Below are 24,612 nucleotides of genomic sequence, written 5' to 3' on the forward strand. Positions count from 1 at the left end.
CTCCAAACACCCCCTTTATCCATGGCACAGAAGCCCTTATTTTCACTGGAAGTATAAACAGGAACCTATACTTTGCTAAAGAGATAAGATATTTAAATACGAACCAGTAACTTCCGGTAAAACTGGCAATAATGTGGACATTTTAATTCATCAAAACAAATTCAAAATACAGTATATTAGTATCTTTCAATGTGCAGCAATAGTGGATTCTGGCACAGTTTTTTCTCCCAGAAACCTGCATTTTGTATTAGTATACATAGAAACGGACGCTATATTTATTATTATACGGTATGCAGATCTTTTCCGGACCCATTCACACCACTGCGGTCTGGTGTGGTGCATATGCCACTTGTCATGACACGCATTATTGTGTGTTGCATTGGACAGGCATTGTTTTTTGCAACAATGCACACCACAAGGAAAAGAAGCGAGTTACTTTACAATCGGGTACTTAGGTGTGTTGGGGTGTCATCAAGAATGAATGGCTTTGCATGTCAACAACATGCACAATGTGCGTTATAATGAATGATGCCAAAACCGTTTTTTCCTCATCGAGTATTGATATATTTTTTTCCGGTACTCGCCGACACCAAATACCGATACTGTAAGTCCCATTAAGGAAGCCGGGCGGCGTGTAACGACTCGCTGCCCGCCTTCCGGATTAGCCGAGTGGCGTGTAATGACTGGCCGCCAGGCTTCCCGATTAGTCTCCATGTTCCCTCGTCAGCAGGTGACGGGTAATGACTCGCCTCCTGGCTTCCTCATTGGCGAGCTTCCCGACCAATCAGGAAGCCAATTTTGACTGTATTGTAAATCCAGAATAGCCAGACTTATTTAAATAGCCTGTGTGAGTGCTGTCTACAGAGATGCAGTGGGCTGGTCAGGAAGATGATGTCATCTGAAAAAGGGCGTGCTCAGTAACTTCCAAGGCCCATTCACACTATTGCTGTGCGAAAACATGCACAGTAATGTGAGCGGTACCACAACACTATAACTAGGGATGCACCAACCAGGAAGCAGGGCAGCATGTATTGACTCGCTGCCCGGCTTCCTGATACTGGAAGTACCGGTATCCAAATAGGCATCAGGAGCATTTGGGCGAGTACTTGCCAAAATACTCGGTATCGGTGCATCCCTAGTTATAACGTTGTGGTACCGCTCGCATTACCGTGTATGTTTTCGCACTGCGATAGTGTGAATGGGCCTTAGAAGTCACGGATCACTCCCTTTTTCAGATGACAATCTTCCTGACCGTAACACAAAACAATGATGTGTTAAGCGCACTACTATTGGTGGAGCAATTGGTGATGGTAATGGTAATAGGTGTGCTGTCTCCTTTAAACAGAGGGAGGAACCCCGTATGCAAAATAGACATCAATGAAAAATAGGCAACATTTCATTGTAATCTTCCTGACCGGGCCACTGCATCTCTGTAGCCAGCCACTCACACAGGCTATATAAATAAGTCTGGCTATTCTAGATTTACAAAACAGTCAATATGTCCGCCCTATACCTGCTTAGATGGAACTGTATTGAATACAAGGTAGAGAAACTACCGTCTACCTTTATTTCAGTTACCTTTTACAAGTTAGGGTTATTTATTAAAGTGTATTGAAAGTCAAAGCTAGGGGTAACATTATTTCCTCCTGTAAGGTATAAAACCAGCTGACACCAAGGGGATGATTTATAAATCATTCGCCGAGACATACGCTAGCCAAATGCCATTCACACAGCATTCTTGCCATTAGATGGAGCCAATGAGAATAGAAATTTCCTGGGCAAAGAGGGGGTCACCCAACAAAAAAGGTACTTTGGTACCTTATGCTGCCTACCATCCAGTTACCACAGCAAACTTTGTTACACTTTAAAGTGGACCTTTACCCCCCTTTCACTACAATTCACATAAGCATACAGCTCTGCATGCGAATGAAATGAAATCATGAAAGTCAGGAAATGTCACATCTTTCTGCCTTGAGGAAGGGACCCTGCGCGGTCCCGAAACGTCGGTTTATTTGGATGTCTGTGACGCTTTCTGTCTAATAAAAGGGACATATTTATCTTTACTACTGAGTGCTGGTGATTTCCTGACTTTCATGTGTTTGCACGGTGCCATCCGTGGTATCTCATCACTGCGAGCACCACTTTTTTCATATCTGGCCGGGACTGCTGTGAGGAGTGCGGAGGGTCTCTCCATCTACTTGAAATGAAATCATCTCGCATGCATTAGTTCAACAAATATATTTTACTTACAATTTCTTTTTTTGCACATCCTGGTCCACTTGGCCTCAAATGATGTAAACTTGCCCAAGCATTGCAGCCTGGAAAGGATACATCAGCAGTACATTGCTGTGAAATCTCATCTGTACTCTCATGATATCTCAGGGAAAGGCATTTTCCTCCCCTGAGATGATCTGTATGGTCACATGTCCTAGTTAAATGTCCCAGAGTTACAGGAAGCAAAGGGAGATGGATTAATCTGTCCTTAGTAAAAATGGCCACTGTAAGAAGAATGGGGAGGAAAAGAAAAATACGGTATGCAAAGAATAGAAAGCCAGCTATTATCTAGAAGTATCTGTGTGTAGATTGTTATTTCTAGACATTTCTAAAAGGTGCATTTAAAATATATAAAAGGCAACCGAAAAAAACAAGAATATTGATTTGACGAACAGCTTTCTAACTGTGATGCCCCTATTTCACAATGGAACTAGAAGGACTTTTGGGGACTACCCCCAGAACATTCTTCGTGATGAGCAATGGACTTTGCGACCTCTGCTATGACCTCTGCCTAAGCAGTTGTGCAGTTTACCAGAGTGTAAATCCTCACAGACAAGTCAAACCTGTTCTTCTTGGCACAAAGCCCTCAAGCTTAGTACATGGTGGAGATCTATTATTGAAAGGAAAACGAGAGACAATTCTTGCATAATAGTCATGCTCGGTGTGCACAGCTAAATATAATTGTCCTTTCAAAACATAAAGAGAGATTTAAAATAAACAGTTCTTTCCCTGTGACGTCATCGCTCCCAGCTCTGAGCCGCAAGACAAAGGAGTGCATGAAATCATTATTCGCAGAGTCCTTTTCAGTGAGCGATATTTGATTTTCCAATTCTTGGACTGTCGGGTAATTTACCGTTGATAGTCATCAACTTTGCGATACTTACAAATGGAAACTAGAGGTTTGATAAAAGGAAAAAGGGTGTGGAGCAAACACGACAATGCAAAGGAGACAGACCCTAGAAAAGTTTGCTTTGCATTCTACCATTTAAAAGGTACTACACAAACATTACAATCCGGCAATTAAAGTGCATTTAAATCCAACAACAAAAATGTTCTATGTTGCTGCTTACCAGTGCTTAGGATATGGTGGTTGCAATAGGTTTTTTTTAACCTTTATTTTCACTTGGTGATACTGCCTGGAGCATCCCGAGGCCGGGTGTCACCCGGAGCGGATACTGGGTGACACCGTGACGTAATCGCGCATGTGCGGCCATCTCGGTGATACCTGCCCGTGGCCATCTTGGTGATGGGCGCAGGCAGAGAGAGGAGGGGAGGTATGCTGCCGGTTCCCCTCCTCTCTATCTGGCTCTTGGTCCATGGCCGAGTGCCCGACTTTTTTGTGGGGGGGGTGACACCACAATGACTGTCAGTCATTGTGGTGTCACCCCTCCAATGGTGTCACCTGGGTGTGGGCTGCAGCCCCCCCCCCCCTTGTGACGCCACTGGATCCTGCCAGTAAAATCAGCATGTTTTTAATTGCGTTCAAACACGATTAAAAACGCCCTTTCAAAAATCGCGCTGAAGCGCTTCCACCCTGGTGTGAATGGGGCCTTAAGCTGGCAATACACTTGTAGATTTCTGAACAAATATTAGAACGAAAAGGTCTTTCTTTACCTCCTGATAATGCCATCAGACAGTTGACATATGTGGATTGAAATTTAATTTGATTTGACCATTCAAATTTTGGAATGAATGGAGTTTCCTTAACAAAACCACATTCAATGTTAGAATTTAATTTGTCAGTTTTCCATATGGCTCCTTTGATTTTTTTGTCACTACTGTCAAAATCGATCGATTTGACCTCATCAACCAATAGAAAGTTGAAAGAAAGTTCTATCCTAAAAAAGTTATTTCGAACATCTAAGCAGTGTATGACCAGCTTTAGGGTGACAACTCCTGATTTGAACAACCAACACTTCCTCCTCCCTTACCTAGGGAGGAGGGGATTTTAGTTAGCAGACGATAGTTGGTAAAGCTGATTGTGTGAGATTTCAGTTCAGTCAACCAGAAATTAAAAAGGAAACTTAATTCCTGGTACGATCAACAGGTATTTTCTGTAGTAACAGAAAACGTGCTTAGGTCCTGGGACTAGTTCCTTCAACATACTATCTTACTGCCGTTTTGGCCCGAACCTTTATCCTGGCATTCATCTTGAAGACCTGGCTGTCCCAGTAGTTGCCGGAGTTTGTATCTTTGATTGATGTGTACTCAGCAAAAAAGTAGGCTAATGAGTTTAAATATTCCAGCGCTGCCACCTCTCTGAATTTCTTAGACTGAGCTTACAGCACCTAATTATGTAATTATGTATGACATTTGCAGTCCTACTCACTATTTAGAAGGGAGCATGACAAGCTTGCTATATCTGCTGGCACTGGGTTTTACCTAGATCAGAAACTGAGTGAAGGTACCCTGTAATTCCATTCAGACAATCTTGTGATCCAGGTAACCATGCCAAACAGCACAGCCAGGTCCATAAACTTACTTTCCAATACCTTAGTTAAGCAGTGAAAGCTGTCAAAGACCCCAGTCTGCTGGTATGCATAAAAAAAAAAAAAAAGCATGCACACATTATTACAGAGGTTGAAAAAACATTGTCCATCCTTGAGTGGCCCAGTCAAAAAATGCAATAAAAACCCCCCAAAACCTGTGGGCAAATAGATTTGGTTCTCCTTAAACGTAGGTCCGTGCTAAATTGACTGGAGAGTACCTTCGATTATTCTAAATATACAGCCACATTAGTACTTCATGGTCGACGAAGGAAACGGCGCAGCACGTTATCCTGGCTAAGCAAATTCTCACACTCAGAAATCAAGTGTCTGTTCCAGTAAAAGTGTGTAGGGAGAGTTTTAAAATCCAATGTATGAGAAATATAAATAAGCTGAATCCACACATCTTTAGCCCACCCGCGTTACATTTCTCAACTTTTCCCTTGGCAGGAAATTACTCCATACTAATAAAATATCAACAGTGATTTCACAAATCTGGAGCAGCTATAAATGGAACTTATTGCTAGCGAGCAGCCAAGAAAAACCTACACGCTGCAGATTACACGACAGTACCCAAAAACAGGCCTGTCATACACACAGGGGATTCTTATTTACTAACAAAATATCCATTCATGAACAGGGTCTGAAGTATGGCATTCTCCGGGTGTTATTTATTTTCCGCTCTCTAGCCAATGTGTTCTAGAACTGTTTTGTTGGAATAAATCAGTCCCAGATTACTGGCTGATGACAAAGTAAAAATAAAGGAGCTGTTCTACATGGCTTGGAGTTTCGTGATGAAGTCTCTTGATAACAAATGGTTTTACATTGCTGGAGAATTCAGTTCTGTTGATTTTACATAAATCCAAAACAGAGCTGTACTCAAGTAAAACATGAATTTTGAAGGGTGCATTGAAGTGACGGATAGAACTTTGAGAGAAGAAAAATAAATTCATATAAAGCAAGGAAGAGAGAAGAAAAAAAAAAGATAAAAAGTAGGAGGGGGTTAAGCTGAACTGCAGACAAAATGCTAAATACATGGCTAAAATACACAAACATAGGTACATTGTATTGTTTATTCTGACCGATCACGTTTGTGATTTATGGCAGACAGCAAAGAAAGTGTTCTCTTCCTATCCACCGCCTATATATTGGATAACAAAGGAGCAGTAACAATAAAAAGTCAAACTCAGCTCACTCTACTCTCCCCTCCTATTGGCAAGTTTCTCGTCAGTACATTTACACCCTCCACCCGTCTGAGTTCTGCTTTTGAAGGGGCAGATATCGAAACAGATTCCACTATTTATAGCTCTATTCCTGTAACTAACCCAAAAAGAGAGATTACAGAGCATTAACAGAGGTAGAGGAAGAAAAGCAGAGACAGTGGATGCCACTCTCTAAGAGACCCTTACATGTCAAGGGCAGAACCTATTTGGGGACATCAAGGCAGTGTGCCTATTAGCGGTAAGCATTGGTTGGTGGTACTAAAGAATCTCCATGGACTCCAGACAGTTAAACTTCTCGTCCATATTTTTAACAGAGGCCTTCCATGGTGTAGATATTACTGACCCCAGCAATCCACATCTGTATAATAGGCGGCTGAAGGGTTTTCCACAATGGTGGAGTGCATGCCCTAGCTACATTGATGGATGGGGATTAATATTTTTAAAAATTAAATGGAATTGGGTTTCAAGCTAGTAGTATGTAAAAAAATAACACACAACTAAATTAAAAAGGGTCTTTAATAGGGATGCACCGATACCAATGCCATTATCCGTGGAGATACTAGGCATTTGCCCTGATATCAAAAATCAAGTGCCTGCCTTAGGTCCCACACTTGCTGTGGATCTCACAGCAGCCTTCTTGGGATCCACGCAGCGCCTGTCTCCCCCTCCTGAGACACTCCGCTCAAGACATCAGGCCGACACCCTGGAGCAGAGCAGCAGCACAGAGTATGTAGCAAATTCATATACTATTATTCTGCATTGCTGTACAATGTATCGCTGGCATTTGTATTCCTTTATAGCTGATGATGGTATTCTGCATTGTTGTATAATGTATTGCTGGGATTTCTAGTCCTTTATAGCTGATGGTGGTATTCTGCTTTGCTGTACAATATATTGCTGGGATTGTAGTCCTCTATAGCTGATGGTGGTATTCTGCATTGTTGTATAATGTATTGCTGGCATTTGTATTCCTTTATAGCCGATATTATTCTGCACTGCTGTAGAATGTATTCCTGAGATTTGTAGTTGCAGCTACGACCAGGCCCTGGCCCTCCACCACTGTCCTAAAAGCATTAGTTTGTATTGTTTTAGAAAAACTGTCACGTGACACTAAACAAAAGGGTATCAGCAATTGGTATTGTCGAGTACTTAAGGAAAAGTATCGGTACTCAGACTCAGTCTAGAAAGAGTCATATTAGCGCATCCCTAGTATTTAATACAAGCCTGGAGCAAAAATCTTTCACAAGAAAACAAACTATGGGTATTATACTGAAAAGGCAGTGGGCCTCGTTAAATTCTGGGACTTTGTCCTATTGAATGTTTTTTAGAAAGCAGTAATGATTGCATCACCTGGATCATGGCATTTTCAATGGAATACTGATGCAAGTCCAGCTCCATTCAACGGTTTTTCTACACCCCTTCACAAGATAACCACCATCATGCCACCATCAGAGCATGTTTGCCAACATGTCCATCCCTCCTTGGAAAAAAAATCTGAGATCCTTCTGCACTGGAGGTTACAAATGCTTCCCTAAACCAGCAGCTACGACCATGAACCAATACCTCCTGCTGCAAAATAATCTATTCTGCATTTCGTGACATGTGCTACGACAACAGGCAAACTGCCCCGTATTGCACCAGATAGTTTCTATGGCTGACATAACATTACATTGTAATTGTGAAGAGAAAAAGATCTTTTCAATAAAGAGAGACAGCAGGAAAATGCAACATCATGGTAAGATGATCCACATGTAACTTAAGCTCCAACTTCTTAATGAGCTCCTCATTCAAAGCATCCTTATTTAACAAAGCCGTGTGAGCGTCAGACAGTGGCAGGCAAGGCAGCAGTACCACCTTTGTCTGAATGGGGCCTTTTTATCTACAGGACAGGAAACCGATACTGTTCTCATACAAAGCTTTGTATTTGAGAAGACATGCTGCCCGCAGGAGGAGAAGAAACATTAACAATGCTAAATAGTTATTTTCCTGTAGGATGACCAGTATGTCGCTCTAAGATGATACAGGTGTGTGGTTGGACTAGGATTTTCATGAAAGGCTGTTGAGTTCAATGACCACATAAAAGACGAATGACATCAGCCATGAAAGCACACTCTACATATTTTAGCACGATTGGGGTCTTTATATCTATATGTAGCTTGTCAATTTCCCCTTACAAATTTTAAACACCTCAGAAGGTGAATGGGTTTCCATCCTAAATATATGTCATTGCATGAGGGTGATTGGGACATTAGAAGGTAACCTTCAGGGATAGGGACTATTGGCAGGCATAGACGGCTCAAATTTCAGCCATTCAGCCCACAGGAGAGGGAGGAAAATATCAATCTATTCTGTATCCACGCTGTTAGCACTTTAATCAGGCAGCCAGGGGAAACCGTAGTTGCTGGCACTGATGAACAGTGACTGCATCCGATAGGATCTAGTCTCTGTTCAACAAATCATTTTCCATCTGGCTCAGTCGTTTTTTGAGCTGGACCACACACAGCTCACATTTTGGCAAATTTAGCAGGAATATATCAAAATAAAAAAATAAAATTGGAGAGCTATTAGCACCACTCTATATACAAACAAAAACATTTAAATTTAGTCACAATGAAGCACCACAGCTTGAAGAAGAACTCCAGACACAAATAGTCTTAATCCTAGAAGTGGGGCGACCTCCGCACTGCAAGGGTTAAGTGCTCATTTTTGTCAGAGGACAAATATTACAAAGACCTACTCAGCAGATCCTTACAGCCAGCTGGCTGCTAGACCAGTCTTGGGAGCCTCTTTCCCATTCCGCTTCAGAGGTCTAAGGTCCTGTGAACCTCACAGCCAGCTGGCTGCTAGACCGGTCCCCTGGAGCCTCTCTACCATTCCGCTCCAGAGGTCCATGGTCCTGTGAACCTCGTAGCCAGCTGGCTGCTAGACCGGTCCCCTGGAGCCTCTCTACCATTCCGCTCCAGAGGTCCATGGTCCTGTGAACCTCGTAGCCAGCTGGCTGCTAGACCGGTCCCCTGGAGCCTCTCTACCATTCCGCTCCAGAGGTCCATGGTCCTGTGAACCTCGTAGCTAGCTGGCTGGCTGCTAGACCGGTCCCAGGAGCTTCTCTTCCAATCAGCTCCAGCGTTTTAAGGTCCTGTAAACCTCCCAGCCAGCTGGCTGCTAGACCGGTCCCTGTAACCTCTCTCCCATTCCACTCCAGTGGTCTCAGGTCCTATGAGTCATCACGTCCAATTCACTGTATTGGACGCGAGGACGCCAAGAGACCTTCCATCGCTGGTGCAGAGGGGGAGAGAGGCTCCCGGGTAGCCCTACTGCAAGGTTTAATGACATTTGTGGCCAGAGTTCTTCTTTAAGGGAAACAGGAACAGGTTCACTTTAAGGCAAAGCAAATAGCATGAAAGCTCCTGTTTACACCAATCAACTAGGTATCTTAAATCCAATTATTTATTTTGTACATCAAACTTACCATTTTAATGCCAGTGGAAAATGTAACTGTTGGTTTAGCCTTCTCCATCTGCATTTCAATCTGAGTGGATTTTCCTTTGTGTTGGGCCAACAGGATTGATGCAGGAAGCCGAGATGTCTCCTATATTTGTTAGAGGTAAAAGAAACAGGGAATCAGACTGAAGTTCCACAAAAAACAAAGGATATTAAGAAGGGGGGAGGGGGAGAGAGTTTTTTTTTTTTCTAAAATAAATATTTCCAATTATTTTACAGAAAAAATAAACTACACATTATTTGATCCTAAAAAGTGCTATGAAGTAGATTAGGACCAGAAAGAGAAAAAACAGTAAAATTGTAAATACTGTAAACTGTGTTTCCAGTTATAGAGGCGACTGAGCAAAGATGGTGGTTGTATACAATTTATATTCTTCTGATACTTTTGGTTTGAACTCTACACATCAATCTCTGCCTGAAAAGATGACAATCTAATACGCAATATATACTGTGCAACAGTAGTGCCAATTTAGATGGAGGCTAAAGTAGACCTGGCATTATATATATTTTTCTATGTTAAAGAGACCCCATCACCAGATCATTCATTTCAACAATCTTTCCATAAGAATATATTAGCATTTGGCCCCATGCACACAGCATATAGTTTTGGCACCTCGTGCCAGCACTATAATTTTATGCCCCCAAGGACACAATGTGGGTACAAAATAATGAAACATCATGTATATGTGTATAAACTTGATAATATGTTGGTGTTGTTCTTTTTTGTTTAAAGATAGATCTACTAAACATTAGGAAATTTGATGAAGCAGACTGTAATCTGCAAAATGTGTCACTTACCTGCATGGTACCATATCAAGCCCACTTTGTATATTGAATACTCAAGTGTATGGCTGGAAGGTCACCCTCAGTACCTTGGACTCTGACACTTTGTAAAACCAAGTGGGCGGCGGCACCTATTGCTGGTTTAAATCTATAAAATTGTCTGGAGCACAGTCTGATTTTATTGGATGATATTTTTTTAATATCTTATGTTATGTAATAAAATGTGGATATGTTTGTATATTTGTTATATTTATGTCATACACCTTAAAAGTCCATTACGGGCACTTACCAATGTAAGTTGGTACAATTGATTTAGAATTTTAGAATGTGGTGTATTAAACAATTGGTATACTAGGTTCAGGAGACAGGAGAGGAGACAGGAGAGGAGACAGGAGAGGAGACAGGAGAGGAAGTCGTCTCCATGCTCCATCGGCACTGCCAGTCAGAGGGAGATCTCCCTCTGACCAGAAGTTCCGGTATCGGAGGTATATATCGGAGCATTTGGGCAAGTACGAGTACTCGCCAAAATACTCGGTATCGGTGCATCGGTAATTGACAGGAGAGGAGACAGGAGAGGAGACAGGAGAGGAGACAGGAGAGGAGACAAGAGAGGAGACAGGAGAGGAGACAGGAGAGGAGAATACGGAAATTCTGCTTCCTCTTGCCTGCATCAGATTACATCACCTCAGCAAATTCACTGACTGGACCTCAAGAACTGTTTTTTACTTATTAAAAGGTCCAATTGTATTAAATTAGGGATGCACTGATACTGTTTGTTCAGTATCGAGTACCGATATTTTTTTTCGGGTACTCGCCGATACAGAGTACCAGTGGTGTGTGCCCCAATTATCAGGAAGTCGGGTGGCGGGTCATGACCCATCGCCCGGATTCCTGATTGCCTGGGAAGCCGGTGTTAAACAACACCGGCTTCACTTGCCGAGGCTCCTTGGCTTCCTCACCAATCAGGAAGCCGGCCGGTGAGTCATGAGGTGCCATCCGGGTTCCTGATGGGTCAGGAAGCGAGGCTGCCTAGCAACAAGTGCAGCCAGCTTCCTAGCCAATCAGGAAGACAGGCGGCATGTCATGACCTGCCTTCCTGATTGGCTAGGAAGCCAGCTTCACTTGTTGCCGTGCAGCGTGGCTTCCTGACCAATCATGAAGCTTGGACGAGAGTCATGATGTGCCGCCCGGTTTCCTGATAGGTTAGGAAGCCAGGCTGCCTAGCAACAAGAGAAGCCGGCTTCCTAGCCAATCAGGGAGCCGGGAGGCGGGTTTTAACCCACCTCCCGGCTCCCTGATTGGAAAGGAAGTCGTCTCCATGCTCCGTCGGCACTGCCAGTCAGAGGGAGATCTCCCTCTGACCAGAAGTTCCGGTATCGGAGGTATATATCGGAGCATTTGGGCAAGTACGCGCCAAAATACTCGGTATCGGTGCATCGGTAATTGAAATATATTCCTTTAAAATAAATTGTGACGTGTCAGGAATTGATTCATACAGACTTGCGAAGTTATCAGGCAGATACACTTTAACTTACCAGTATGTTTTTAGCTTGTAGGAAATTATAAGATCAACCACAGGATAGAGAAGTAAAAATTGAAAGAACTGCACACAGATAGTTAAGTGCTCTCTGTAGTGCACACTGCAGCCAACAAGACTGTATATTTACAGGTTTGGTGGGACACATAAAATACATATCTTCGAACACGCACATAAGCTTAAATGGTTACAGAAAAGCTCCACAATGTCAAACAAAAATGTTCTTTCCTATGCAAAGTATTTAAGCCTTTGTGTTCAGTTTTACTCAAAATGTTTACGGTTTATTAAAAACTGGACAGGAAAGTAAACTTCAAATCAGTGTACATTGTGTGAGCGGGATTAACGATGCCAGCAACCTCGGAGCAGATACGGATCAATACTTTTAATAACGCGGAGGGATGCTAAGCGCTGATAAGTCTTCCAAAATGAAGAAAAGGATCTTACTCTTCGTACGGTAATTCTATCTGCAACAATTAAAACTGGATTTAATCTATCACAGCAAGACGGAGAATGAGAAAACGTTGCTAATATCAGGGTCCGAAATGTCATTTATGAAAAAAACCCACATCATAATATAAGGCCTTCTGCATGTGGGAAACTTAAGGGCATAAAATGTAAATGCAAGCTTTTTACCATGTTGGGGAAGCCGGGTGCTGTGTACAAGCACCCATGGACACATACCCACGTATGGCATATGAACTGTGTCTATGTCTATACGCTATACATAGGTATACGCCAGTATCGGTGTATACCCATGTACATCCATTTGTGTCTATTCGTGGCTGTACGCAGCAACTGGGCTTCCCAGGCACGGATCAAAAAGCCTGAATTTACATTGTACACCCCTTAATATGCATGCATGGGACCTAACGGAGGATAGTTATATGGCCAACAAAAGCACCACAAGTTTATACTATTTTTGCTTTAAATTAAAGAAACTAAGTTGAGAATCATTCATGAAACTCAAAAAAGTTACAAGTGACTTCTATTTGTGCAAACAAAAAGATCCCCAAATATGCCCCCAGAGTTTATTAACTAAAGGGTCAGCCAACCTAACTATATTTGCTCAGTTGCATGTAATAAAGTGACTCTGGTATCAGATATACAGTATTTCTTTATGTTAAGCACACATATGCCATGTCATGAGTAAGTGCAAAGATTACAGATATTTATTACCTCCCACAGAGATCACAGTACTCCCCCTGACAAGGCCTTCATCTGATTTTCTCTTCAGATGAATGGCACCATCTTTACCAGCCATTATCCAGGATCACATCTAGATCTGAGATACCAGACACAATCATGTAAATCCTGGTGCATGTGCAACATATGGCTGTGTTCACGAAACAGATCAGTCGCTGCTGGAGCCTCTCACCTTACGGATTGCTGCAAAGTTACAATGTTGTTGTGTGTTAACTGGAAGAGGGGAAAAGGAGGTAAAAATTCCATAAGGCAGGTTCACACCATTTTCCGGACCAGATCTGGAATGCATTTTGGGTCCGGAAACAATCTGATCTGGTGATGATCTGGATGTGAATGGGCCCTTAAAGGAGAACTATGAGGCGAGTGCTTTTCACTCACCTCATAGTTCTAGCCGACCTGTGACAATGAGACTGTTACAGGTCGGCTCAGTAGATCGGGAAGTGAGCGAACACATACCGGGTTCGCTCGCCTCTCGATCCTGTCACGGCTCTCTGCCATGACAGGGGAGGGGCTGGATTCCCCCCTCCGATCCGCCAGCGCTGACTGGCGGAACGGACGGGGGAGGGGGCGGGTACAGCTGGCTCTCTCTTTAGATAGGCAGAGCCAGCTGTCAGTCACGCAGCTGGGCGGATCCAGACATAATTGTCGGGATCAGCTTCAGATGCGGCATCTCAGTATACCGCGAGCAGGTATACTGAGCTTAGGGTGACGGGAGGACGCTAGTTTGTGTCATCCCGTTACCCTAAGGAGAACTATGGGGAAAAGACTTAACCCCATAGTTCTCCGGCTCCTGCTGTCACATCTAGGCATTTTGTTTGTCAGCCCTGTTATCATTCTACAAAATTTAGCGCAATGACAGGTCTGCGTTAACAAGTATTTCCACTTTTGCAGCCAAATTGGAATAACGCCTATTTTATATTTGTTACGTGTTTCCATTCACATAGCATAGCTTTAAAAAAAAAAATTACAAATGCTTGCACTTTAAATCGCTTGTACTTGGGTTAGGGTGTCTTGGCTTCTTAAGAGTTAACATTTCTACTTGCTTCTCCTTCTTTGTAATGTTAGTTCTCCACTGTATGTTAATTAAATTAATGAGAGAAACACAATCCTCAAATTTCAGTCCCAAGTCTTTACATCAGGACAGATCTACAAAGGACAGATCACTGTGAGGACCCTTCATACTGGGTCCATGCATTAAAAGGAGAACTATGAGGTGAGTGAAAATCACTGATCCTCATAGTTCGAGCCGACGTGTGACAATAAAACTGTCACAGGTCGGCTCAATAGACTGGGAAGTGAGCGAACACATACCGTCGCTCGCTCACTTCTCAATCCTGTCCCTGCAGAGAGCCGTGACCGTCACTCACAGCTCACTGCAGGGATTCCCTCCCCTGTCCAACCCTCCAGCGCTGACGGGCGGAACGGATGGGGGAGGGAGCTGGTTCTGCCTCTAGATAGGCAGAGCCAGCTGTCACTCACGCAGCTTGGTGGATCCAGACAGTAATGTCGGGATCCATCTCGGCTGCAGCGTCTCAGTATACTGCGAGCTGTAGCTCGCGATATACTGAGCTTTGGGTGACGGGAGGACGCTAGTTTGTGTTCTCCCGTACCCTTAGGAGAACTATGGGGAAAAGCCCTGACCCCATAGTTCTCCTTTAATCGCATGGTTATGTGCAATTAATGCACAGTACTGTGCAACGTACTTAACAGTGCAGGAGGTGCGTTGCCATTCATTTGAATTGCACCCCAAACACACCTCCCACCCACAATGCTTTTGATCGTGCTGCAACACAATACCGTGTGTTGCGGTGCCGTGCGACTAAAAGGAGTGCATGTGCTGCTTTTTTTAATTGCATGGAAATGCACAGTATTGTGGCACTGCAGCATGACCAATCGCATTGCAGGCAGGAGGTGTGTTTGAAGTGCAACTCAAATGAATGACAGTGAAACGCACCTCCTGCACTGTGAACACGCAGTAGGTGTGCTGCGTGGTACGTGTCATTACCGCACAGACTCAGTGTGAACAGGCCCTGGAGGAGCTCAAAAAAACCTGGATTCCCCCTGGTCTCCTGCAACAAAACATCTAAAAGGTAAAAAAATATATTTCTGGTATGCGGTGTGAATAGGATCACATAACAAACATATAGAGGGGTTTCCTGCAATGTGACTGCTACAGTGGAAATGCACTAAGCACATGCTGCAAGTCCCAAATGCAGACACAGCAACATGGTTCCTTCACTGCACTGTAGGACATTTTATCCTATTCAGTGCAGCCTCACTTTCTAGACTCCCTCAGATTTGCCCTTTAAGAAATGTTTATAAAGCAGGAATTTTAGAAGAGCGCGCTGTGGAAACACGTTCTATTTTCAGTAATAATATTTGTAAAACAGAACAAGCCAATTGCTTAAAGCTCCTCCATCACTGCATGTAGCCACGGATCTGTCGCACCAACCTAGGCATCATTAAAAATCTATGCATACCGGGTGAGACGCAATTTTAATCCACTTCCAGACTAGAGATCATAACAAAAACTTCATACATCTTGACACTGTCTGAATTTTCAAATTCATTTATATCCTGTCAGAAGTGTTTCTTCAAATTTGCAAGCAAGCTGCTATATACAGAGCTCCAATACCTGCAGCAGAAATGATTAATAAAACTGTTTATGAAATTGTATGGTCCAGTCACCCCTAACAGACTGTATAGGCAGATCCTCTAAACTGCCCTACAGCAAAGATCAAATCAAAACAAGCCCTCAATGAAGACAATGTGGCAGAATCTTTATAGTAATGAGCTTCATCTGTCTTCTCAGCTTCCCTGTCGGTACATGTGCACTGCAACAGACTGCTAAAGTTGTCCTTCACTGTCTCAGTCCGAATACTGCTGTACAGGGGTATAGTAGAAAGCTAATATAAAACCAAATGCAGGTACTTATATTAGCTGCATTTAAAATATACTAAATGTTACATCTGGATGGAGCTTAGCTTTCAAGCAGAACTCCGGGGAAGATTATTATTAACCCTTGTAGCGCGGCTACCACCACACTGCAAGGGTTACGTGTTCATTTTGGTCTAGGGAGGAAAATAAGGTTAGACTCACCCGATCCTCTGAGCCAGCCAGCTTTCATAGCGCCCCCTCTAGCCTGTCTCCTCCTCCGCTACATTAATGGTATGTTTCTCTGTGGCCTCTCGTCCTATACACTGTGTATATAACGTGATCATTTAAGACCTTGGACCGCTGCCCTGGAGGGGAAGGGACTCCATGGACCGGTCTAAAAGCAAGCTGGCTCCAAGGATCAGGTGAGTATAACTTTGTAATTTTCCTCCCTAGTACTAAACGAGCAGTTGTCCCTTGCAGTGCAGGTGTAGCCCCACTGCAAGGGTTAATAATAACTTTTCCCAGAGTTCTTTCATTCCATTACTAATCCTTCAAAGTGATATGACAAAAGAAAACACAAGTTCTCTCTGAAGAAAGCATTGTTTCCATTGTACAGAACCTGTACAGCTGAACTCCGGAGATATTACAAAGCTACCCTCGCACTGCAAGGGTTCAATGTTTTTTTTTTTTGCCTAGGGTACCATTAAAAAGCACTTTACTTACCTTACCTCTTGCTTCCGCAGGCTTCTTTCTGTATGTGAAACCGGTCCCCCAAAGCCAGTTCCTTACAGAAATCTATCCGGCAGTCGCACTGCGACATGGCAAGACCAGAGGTTTGCCATTGTGACGCCGCAGGCCCCCCCACAATCTAAAGGATCATAGTGAAAAAGAATATACAGATGTATCTTGCTGCACTCCTTACCAGTTTAAAGTATAACCTGTATGTTCCAAGTGGGTGCTTGTAATGACCATGGATGGCACCGTAAAGTAACATCAAATTCAAGAACGTCACCAGCACACCAACGTGAAATCAGTCCATTTAATGACACAAAATTGTCATCCTAATGCAAGCGCTTTCGGGGCCTCGCAGGGTCCCCTTCATTAGGGTCAGAATGACAGGACAGATGCATCTTGCTGCACTCCTTACCGGTTTAAAGTAAGGATGCACCGATACCTGTATTTCGGTATCGAGTACCGAAGTTTGTTTTCCGGTACTCGCTGATACCTAATACCGAGTACCGGAAGTCCCATTCAGGAAGCCAGGCGGCGTGTAATAACTCGCCACCTGGCTTCCTGATGAACCGGGAAGCAGGGAAGCCATCCCCATGCTTCTCGTCACTAGGTGACGAGAAAGCATGGAGCCGGCTTTCTGGCCAATCAGGAAGCCGGCCGCTGTGCAACGGCTCCATGCTCCCTCGTCATGAAGTGAACCTTCCTGATTGGCCAGCTTCCGACCAATCAGTAAGCCGGGCAGCGCGTCATTACACGCTGCCCGGCTTAATGATTGGCCAGGAAGCCGGCTCCATGCTCCAGCATGGAGCCGGCTTCCCAGCCGATCAGGAAGCCGGGCAGCGTGTAATGATGCGATGCCCGGCTTTCTGATACAGGAAGTATTGGGCTAGGCATCGGAGCACGAGTACTCGCCCAAATACTCGGCATCCCTAGTTTAAAAGTATAACCTGTATGTTCCAGGTGGGTGCTGTATCCTGTCATTCTGAGCCTGATAAAGGGGACCCTGCGAGGCCCCGAAAGCGCTTGCATTAGGATGACAATTTTGTGTCATTAAATGGACTGATTTCACGTTACATTGGTGTGCTGGTGCTGTTCTTGAATTTGATAGTTAAAAGGAAAGCGCTGACTGCCAGGGGAGTGAGGGCTAAGATAAGTAAAGGTGCTTTTTAATGGTACCCTAGGCAAAAATGAGCATTTACCCCTTGCAGTAATTTCCCCAAGTTCAGCCATGCAAAATAAGGCGGACACAAGGAGTCTATTTCATCTAGCTCATGGATTTTAAAGAAGTTTATTCATTAAATACGAGAATACAGCAACTATTCTGTCAGCAGCCTGAAAGCCAGAAAAAAAATATCCCTTTTTATTGGCGGTGACGGTGTCGGTTTCAGGACCACCGAAGTATGGAGGCCAGCAGAGAGATAATGTCACAAAATCCCCATTGTCCAAACTCAATAACTCACTAAAGCTTTTTATCTGCTACAGTGGAGCCCAGTCGAACGGGTAATTGTGAAATGGATAGAGGCGTGACCATCCAAGAACTATTTTTAATTGTGTAAATAAATGACTTGGCTTCTCAGCAGCTAATGCACCTTAAATCAATTAAAAGCATGAAGAATGCCTGGATTGAACAGTGCATCCTAGGCAGTGCATTCCCTGATTTCCATTCATCTACTCTTCTAAATATTGGTCTCACTAGAAATAATTACATTTCTTTAAATGGAATGTGCTCAAGCTACAGCTCCCAAATGAAACTTCTATGTGAAACGGCTGCAATAATACATTGGATAGGAGGCATGGACAGTACACAGTACAGGCAATCCCCGGGTTACAAACACGATAAGTTCTGTAGGTTTGTTCTGAAGTTGAGTTTGTATGCAAGTTGGAACAGGTACATTTTTCTTTTAAGTGTAACTCAAGCCAAAAACATTTAACATAGGGAAGGGTTAACCCCCTGTAATGTTTGATTTGCTGTGTGTGCCCCTGTTCAAAAGATTTCACCTCACTTTCTGTCCCTGTGACAATTGAATTTTGAAAAATTTGGGTTGTCGTGGAAACAAGGATTGGTGATAAAGCTTCCGTGGAGACACCTTTTTCCCATGATCACTCTTATAGGAGTGAATTTCCCTTCCTAGGGTTAGATTTTCTCTCACTTCCTGTTGTCTCAAGGACAGGAAGCGAGATTAAATCTTTCTCATGAGGATACAGACAGCAGTAAAAACCTCACAGTGGCTCTAACCTGACACGATACTAACCGAAACAAAAAAAAATATTGCTGGATGGATGATGGAGTTTTACCTCTCTCTGATCTCTTTATTAATTCTACTTTTTCTCCATGGGGGTGGTTTTTCTTTTCTTTGCTGTATCGCCAGCACTTGCATCACATTTGTGTTTCGGAGGCATTGTTGCAGGGTGAATACAAAAAACGTGTACAGGGTTACCACAGTAACGAGAGCCAAGACCCGTTAGAAGAGGTGGGCACCCCTCGTCTGAAAATCTAACAAGAGCCAACTTCCTGTAATGTACGTACAAGTACTACGAACCAGACCCAAAAAGGCGGGCACCCCTCCTCGGCACGAGCGCGGTAGCATTACAACTAGTGTAACTCTGCCCGGTACACTTTGGCTCCTTAAAAATTACAGCTGGCGTCTAAAGGGTATAAATGCTTCTATTTTCTTCATTCAACCCGCCGGCTGATCGAAGAAATCAGAACACATTCAATGCTTATGAGCACTGATCAAGGAATCTCCTGCCGTTTCCTTTGTATTCTGACAGCACCCCGACAGATTTGTATCCGAACTTGAATTCTACTGTAAAAGAAAACTAAACCCAAACGTTTTTTTGGCTTTAGTCCTCTTTTGGGTCACAGAAGGACATTTACTAATGTCCTCCTGTGACCCAAAGTCAGCAGATAGTGGGCTACTGCCCGCTACTCTCCTTCCAGCGAGGAGCGCTGACTGACCGTCACCGCTTTTTGCGGGGGGAAGACTGTGAGCTGAGCGATCAGCAGTTTGTGATTGCTCAGCTCTCGATCTACAGAGCCAGCATGTGACACCTGCAGTGTCACACTGGCTCTAAGTATTGGGAAGGGTACATTTTACTCTCCCAATACTTCTCCTTTAAATGAAATCTGTCATTAGAATAAGCTTTAGAAACAAACTGTACAGAGTGACAGTAGGTACTTCCAAGTGGAAGTACAAATAGCATCATAAAATGTGGCTCTAGCCCAAGGTTTGTTTTTTTACTTGCCCAGATCACAAAAGCATGCATGTATATGTCTATAGAGAGTCACACCCAAATCGCTCGATCCCCAGCTTCCTTGGTGGGGAAAACAATACCCCAAGGCTGTGTTTACAAAAAGGTACCAAATGCAAAAGACCATCCAGTGCACACTTGTTGCAGAAGTGCACCTTCTATGTCTGACCATGCTCATAGAGGTTCAAAACAATCAACAGGCAGCCATTGGACAAACAACGCATTTCATGCTTGGGCCATCACCCACATGGCCATTTGGCCAAGTAATCTACTTTGAATCAGCAATTTAGGTAACATGCCTAGCAGGGGGTCACATGTGAAAATCATTTAAGGCCCTGAACATCTTAAAAACCTTGCAATTATATAGTTTCATTGTATTGCGATTCTAATAATGTCCTCTGTTTACTGCCGTTGTACATTTTGGTGCTAAACTAAGGCACTTACAGTGGACATAAGCTCAAAAAATGAAGATTTGCTGTCTAAAGGGAACACCTAATCATGTTAATTGTGCTTAAGCAGTACCCTGATAAATGTTATTTTTGTCTTGCAGTCAGCAGTGTACGATCATCCAAGGCACAGTTGCATCTGATTGCTAGTCTCATGTGATTGTAAGAACTGGTGTGGTTACTACTGTACTTCATGCTGGAGATAAAGCTGAACCTGAAGATCTTCAGTGCAAGGATCTCCCTGCTTCTGCTTCATTCTTTATGCATCGGAGTACGTTCCCTGCTGCTTCTTAAATAATACCCCACCAGTCATCAGATCAACAGTCATGAAGGGGTGTATCTGACATAAAGAAGCCAAGTCATGCTTCTCCACCAAAATGGCCACCATTACAGAACAAAGCATGTTAAGGAGAAAAGTGTAGCTGCAGGATGTGCACAGGCAATACTAGTGACTGGACATCTGTTCTCATTTGCCTTTGGCCACAGTATCCACAGTTCAGTTCCTCTTTAAAAGTAAAGTAGATGCTTCTAACAGCAAAACACAAATATATATATTTACCAGCTGATCCAACAATTCTTGCTTATTCTTTCTTTTCATTTTTTGCTGATGTTGTTCTTCCTTCTGTAGAAGAAGCCTCCTCTGTTCATTGTCATGCCTCTCAACTTCCAGGGCCTCTTCTAGCTCTTCCTGCTCCCTTGTCTATTTATGTCAAAGTATACAGATATTTATCAATATCATTACCATATATCAGTACAAATATATATACAGTTTCTGAACAATGCTTCTGACTATGCAGGAAATGCTTCATCAACCATTACTTGGCTACAAAAATGCACGACTAAAGTATAAATGATAATAGTTACATGGTTTGACTACCTGTGCTATAAATCAACAGGAAAGACAAATGGACAGAGATTCACTGGTCATGTAGTTATGTGCCAGATTTCCCTTTTCTGACCAACTCATACCTGCAGTCCAGCAAAGATTATCACTATGGATGCACCGATACTGGTTTTTGAGATTTGAGTACGAGTACCGATATTTTTTTTTTCAGTACTCGCCAATACCGAGTATCAATACCGGTGCCGTGTGCCCTGATAATCAGGAAGTCGGGCGGCAAATCATGACCCGTGGCGTGGCTTCCTGATTGCCTGGGAAGCAGGTGTTCTATCGAAAGAACATCGGCCTCACTTGCAGAGGCTGCCTGACCAATCAGAAAGCCGGGCAGCGGGTCAAGAGATGCTGCTCGGCTTCTTGATTGGGCAGGAAGCCAGTTTGCTTAGCAAGAAGTAAAGCAGGCTCCCTATCGGGAAGCAGGGCGGCACATCCTGACCGGCCTCCCGGCTTCCTGATTAGCTAGTAAGCCGGCTTCACTTGTTCCTAGGCAGCCTGGCTTCCTGACCAATCATGATGCCAGGAGGCAGGTCTTTACGTGCCGCCAGGCTGCCTAGCAACAACTGAAGCCAGCTTCCTAGCCAATCAGGAAACCCGAAGGCAGGTCATAATCGACTGGCCGGCTTTCTGATTGGAAAGGAAGCCAGCTCAATGCTCCCTCAGCAGTGCCGGTCAGAGGGAGATCTCCCTATGACCGGACGTTCCAGTATCGGAGGTAAATATCGGAGCACTTGGGGCGAGTACTGGCCAAATACTCGGTATCGGCACAGATACTAGTATCAGTATAGGTGCATCCCTAATTATCACCCAGTGGTCTCATAAGAGAGGTCTGCACTAGCTGAAGCATGGAACTACCTGAAGGGCAAAGACTTTCTTAGGAGATATATGCAGAGGAAATGCCCAATCATTTGTCAGGCAGTCAGCAATCAAAGAAGGTTAATCAAGAAGTGTAAATCCACTTTTCACAGCCAAAAAACACCTATTTTCTTTTTGTTACATGTTCCCATTCACACAGCATAAGCTAAAAGAAGTTTAAATTGCTTTTATTTGGTTTATGGTTTCGTGGCTTCTTAAGGGTTAACAATTCTACTTGTTTCTCCATCTTTGTAATGTTAGGAGGGGTTATGATGGGATAAAGAATTAAAACACTGGCTTCTGCATTCAAATGTTAATGAAGTAAATGAGAGATACACAATCTGCCAACTTCAGTCCTAAGACTTTCTATTAGGACAGATCACTGTGAAGGTGCTGAGAAAAACTGGGAATCAGCCATGTTGCCTGCTGCAACAAAACATCTCAAAAGTTAATCAATACATTTCAGTATGCTGTGTGAACAGGAACACATAGGAAACATACAGTGGGGTTGTTAACATATTTGACTGCAGAAGTGGAAGTACATGTTAAAGTAGAAACCATAACTGGATGACATTTAGCTTGCTAAAGCCCTGGGTGTCAAACAATAGCCATGTATTTTTTTTTTAAATAAAATACTAATTTCAGTTTTTAATCTGTTAACTGCACTCAGTGTTGCCGGTCTCTTTCAGCAGCTTCCTATCAACATGCATTTGCTCCAGTGTCAGCTATACGTCATTGCTCAGGGTCATCTTCCTGACAGTGGCAATGGTAAACCATGCCTGCGGAATGTGTATGTGTATCAGACCAAAAACAGGAAGTGTATGAACAAGGACCTTGACCACCTGGATTTTTTTTTTTTTTTTTAAGAAAGCTGCATTATCAACGAGACTGAAAACTACATTTCAGTTGAACAATGCAAAACTTTTAGGAGATTTTAGTGACTGGGTTCAGATTACGGAAAAAAAACGCATATGGTACAGGTGTTCAAAATTGTCATGTAAGCCTTGCCCCAAAGATTTGTCAAAGATTATGAAGATAGTCTTCTAACCTGAAATGTACGTGTCTTTACTACACGTAATCACAACATTACCAGCAATCACAACTTTATTTTTATACTTGTACAGGACAGCTCGAATGTGATTTAAAGCAGTGGTATCCTCAGGACCCACATTTGTCCTTCTTCATTATGTCGCGACCCAAGTCGCACTGCAATCGAACGCACTGCATTGTGTTCAGGTGTGAGCGATTGAACTGTGGGTGGGAGGTGCGTTTGGGGTGCCATTCAAATGAAAGGCAACGCACCTCCCGCACCAAAATGCATAGTAGGTTGCGTGGTACAGTGCGGTAATGGCACAGGACTGTTCGATTATCGCACTGTACTAGTGTGAACGGGCCCTCAAAAACACTGACAGACACACACAACTACTGGCAAAATCTCATACACACTCCCAAAAAAAAAATTTCCTTTGTTTTTTAAGATCCAACCAGTCTCCCTACCTTACGAGAACTGGAGTAGATCCTCAGCCTGGGGTCATGTGTGGGCTGCTGATCTGTGACAGAGCTTCATCCATATGTGCATTGCTTGTACAACTCCCTTGCGCACCCTGTAGAGGTGACGGGAGCCATAATGTGATGTCACTCCGGTCCAGGCACCTCTACAGGACATGCGAGGGAGCTGGAATCTATGAATCTATGGATGGAGCTCCCTCGCGGCCATAGCTCCAGCCCACCTCAGACTGACACTCGGCACCGGGCAGCATATTTTGAATGGCTGCTTGGTGCGAGAACTGACAGTGCTGCACTAGGGGGAGGCTGAGAAGCCTCTCACCTAGAAAAAAGTAAGGCAAGTGGCAACCCACTGAACACAGGGTCGCAACCAACTTCTGGGTCACGACCCACCAGTTGAGTACCAAGGACTTAAAATATACATGATGCACATAGCAACAAACTTTTACACATGATGCCTTTGTAAAGCGGAGCACTGCTTAGAACTTTGAGAAGCATCAAAGTTGCTTTATAAAAAAAGTAAAATGACTGTAGAGAGTAGTACCTTATTATGGATCATCAGACAACATGTAAGCCCTGCACAGTACTTTAATTGGAACAGGTACATTTTTCTTTTAAGTGTAACTCAAGCCAAAAACATTTAACATAGGGAAGGGTTAACCCCCTGTAATGTTTGATTTGCTGTGTGTGCCCCTGTTCAAAAGATTTCACCTCACTTTCTGTCCCTGTGACAATTGAATTTTGAAAAATTTGGGTTGTCGTGGAAACAAGGATTGGTGATAAAGCTTCCGTGGAGACACCTTTTTCCCATGATCACTCTTATAGGAGTGAATTTCCCTTCCTAGGGTTAGATTTTCTCTCACTTCCTGTTGTCTCAAGGACAGGAAGCGAGATTAAATCTTTCTCATGAGGATACAGACAGCAGTAAAAACCTCACAGTGGCTCTAACCTGACACGATACTAACCGAAACAAAAAAAAATATTGCTGGATGGATGATGGAGTTTTACCTCTCTCTGATCTCTTTATTAATTCTACTTTTTC

General features: G+C 43.4%; 1 protein-coding gene across 1 annotated transcript in view; it reads right to left on the reverse strand.

The window, feature by feature from the left end:
• MNAT1 (MNAT1, CDK activating kinase assembly factor) overlaps window positions 1-24,612 on the reverse strand; it is a 107,622-nt gene that overhangs the window by 46,696 nt on the left and 36,314 nt on the right. Inside the window, exon 6 of the mRNA XM_018562047.1 lies at window positions 9,453-9,572. Coding sequence (XP_018417549.1) covers window positions 9,453-9,572 — 120 coding nt within the window. The remainder of the gene's footprint in view (window positions 1-9,452; window positions 9,573-24,612) is intronic.

This window comes from Nanorana parkeri, unplaced genomic scaffold (assembly GCF_000935625.1).
Source record: "Nanorana parkeri isolate BGI_ZX_2015 unplaced genomic scaffold, ASM93562v1 scaffold20, whole genome shotgun sequence".
Lineage (NCBI taxonomy): Eukaryota > Metazoa > Chordata > Amphibia > Anura > Dicroglossidae > Nanorana > Nanorana parkeri.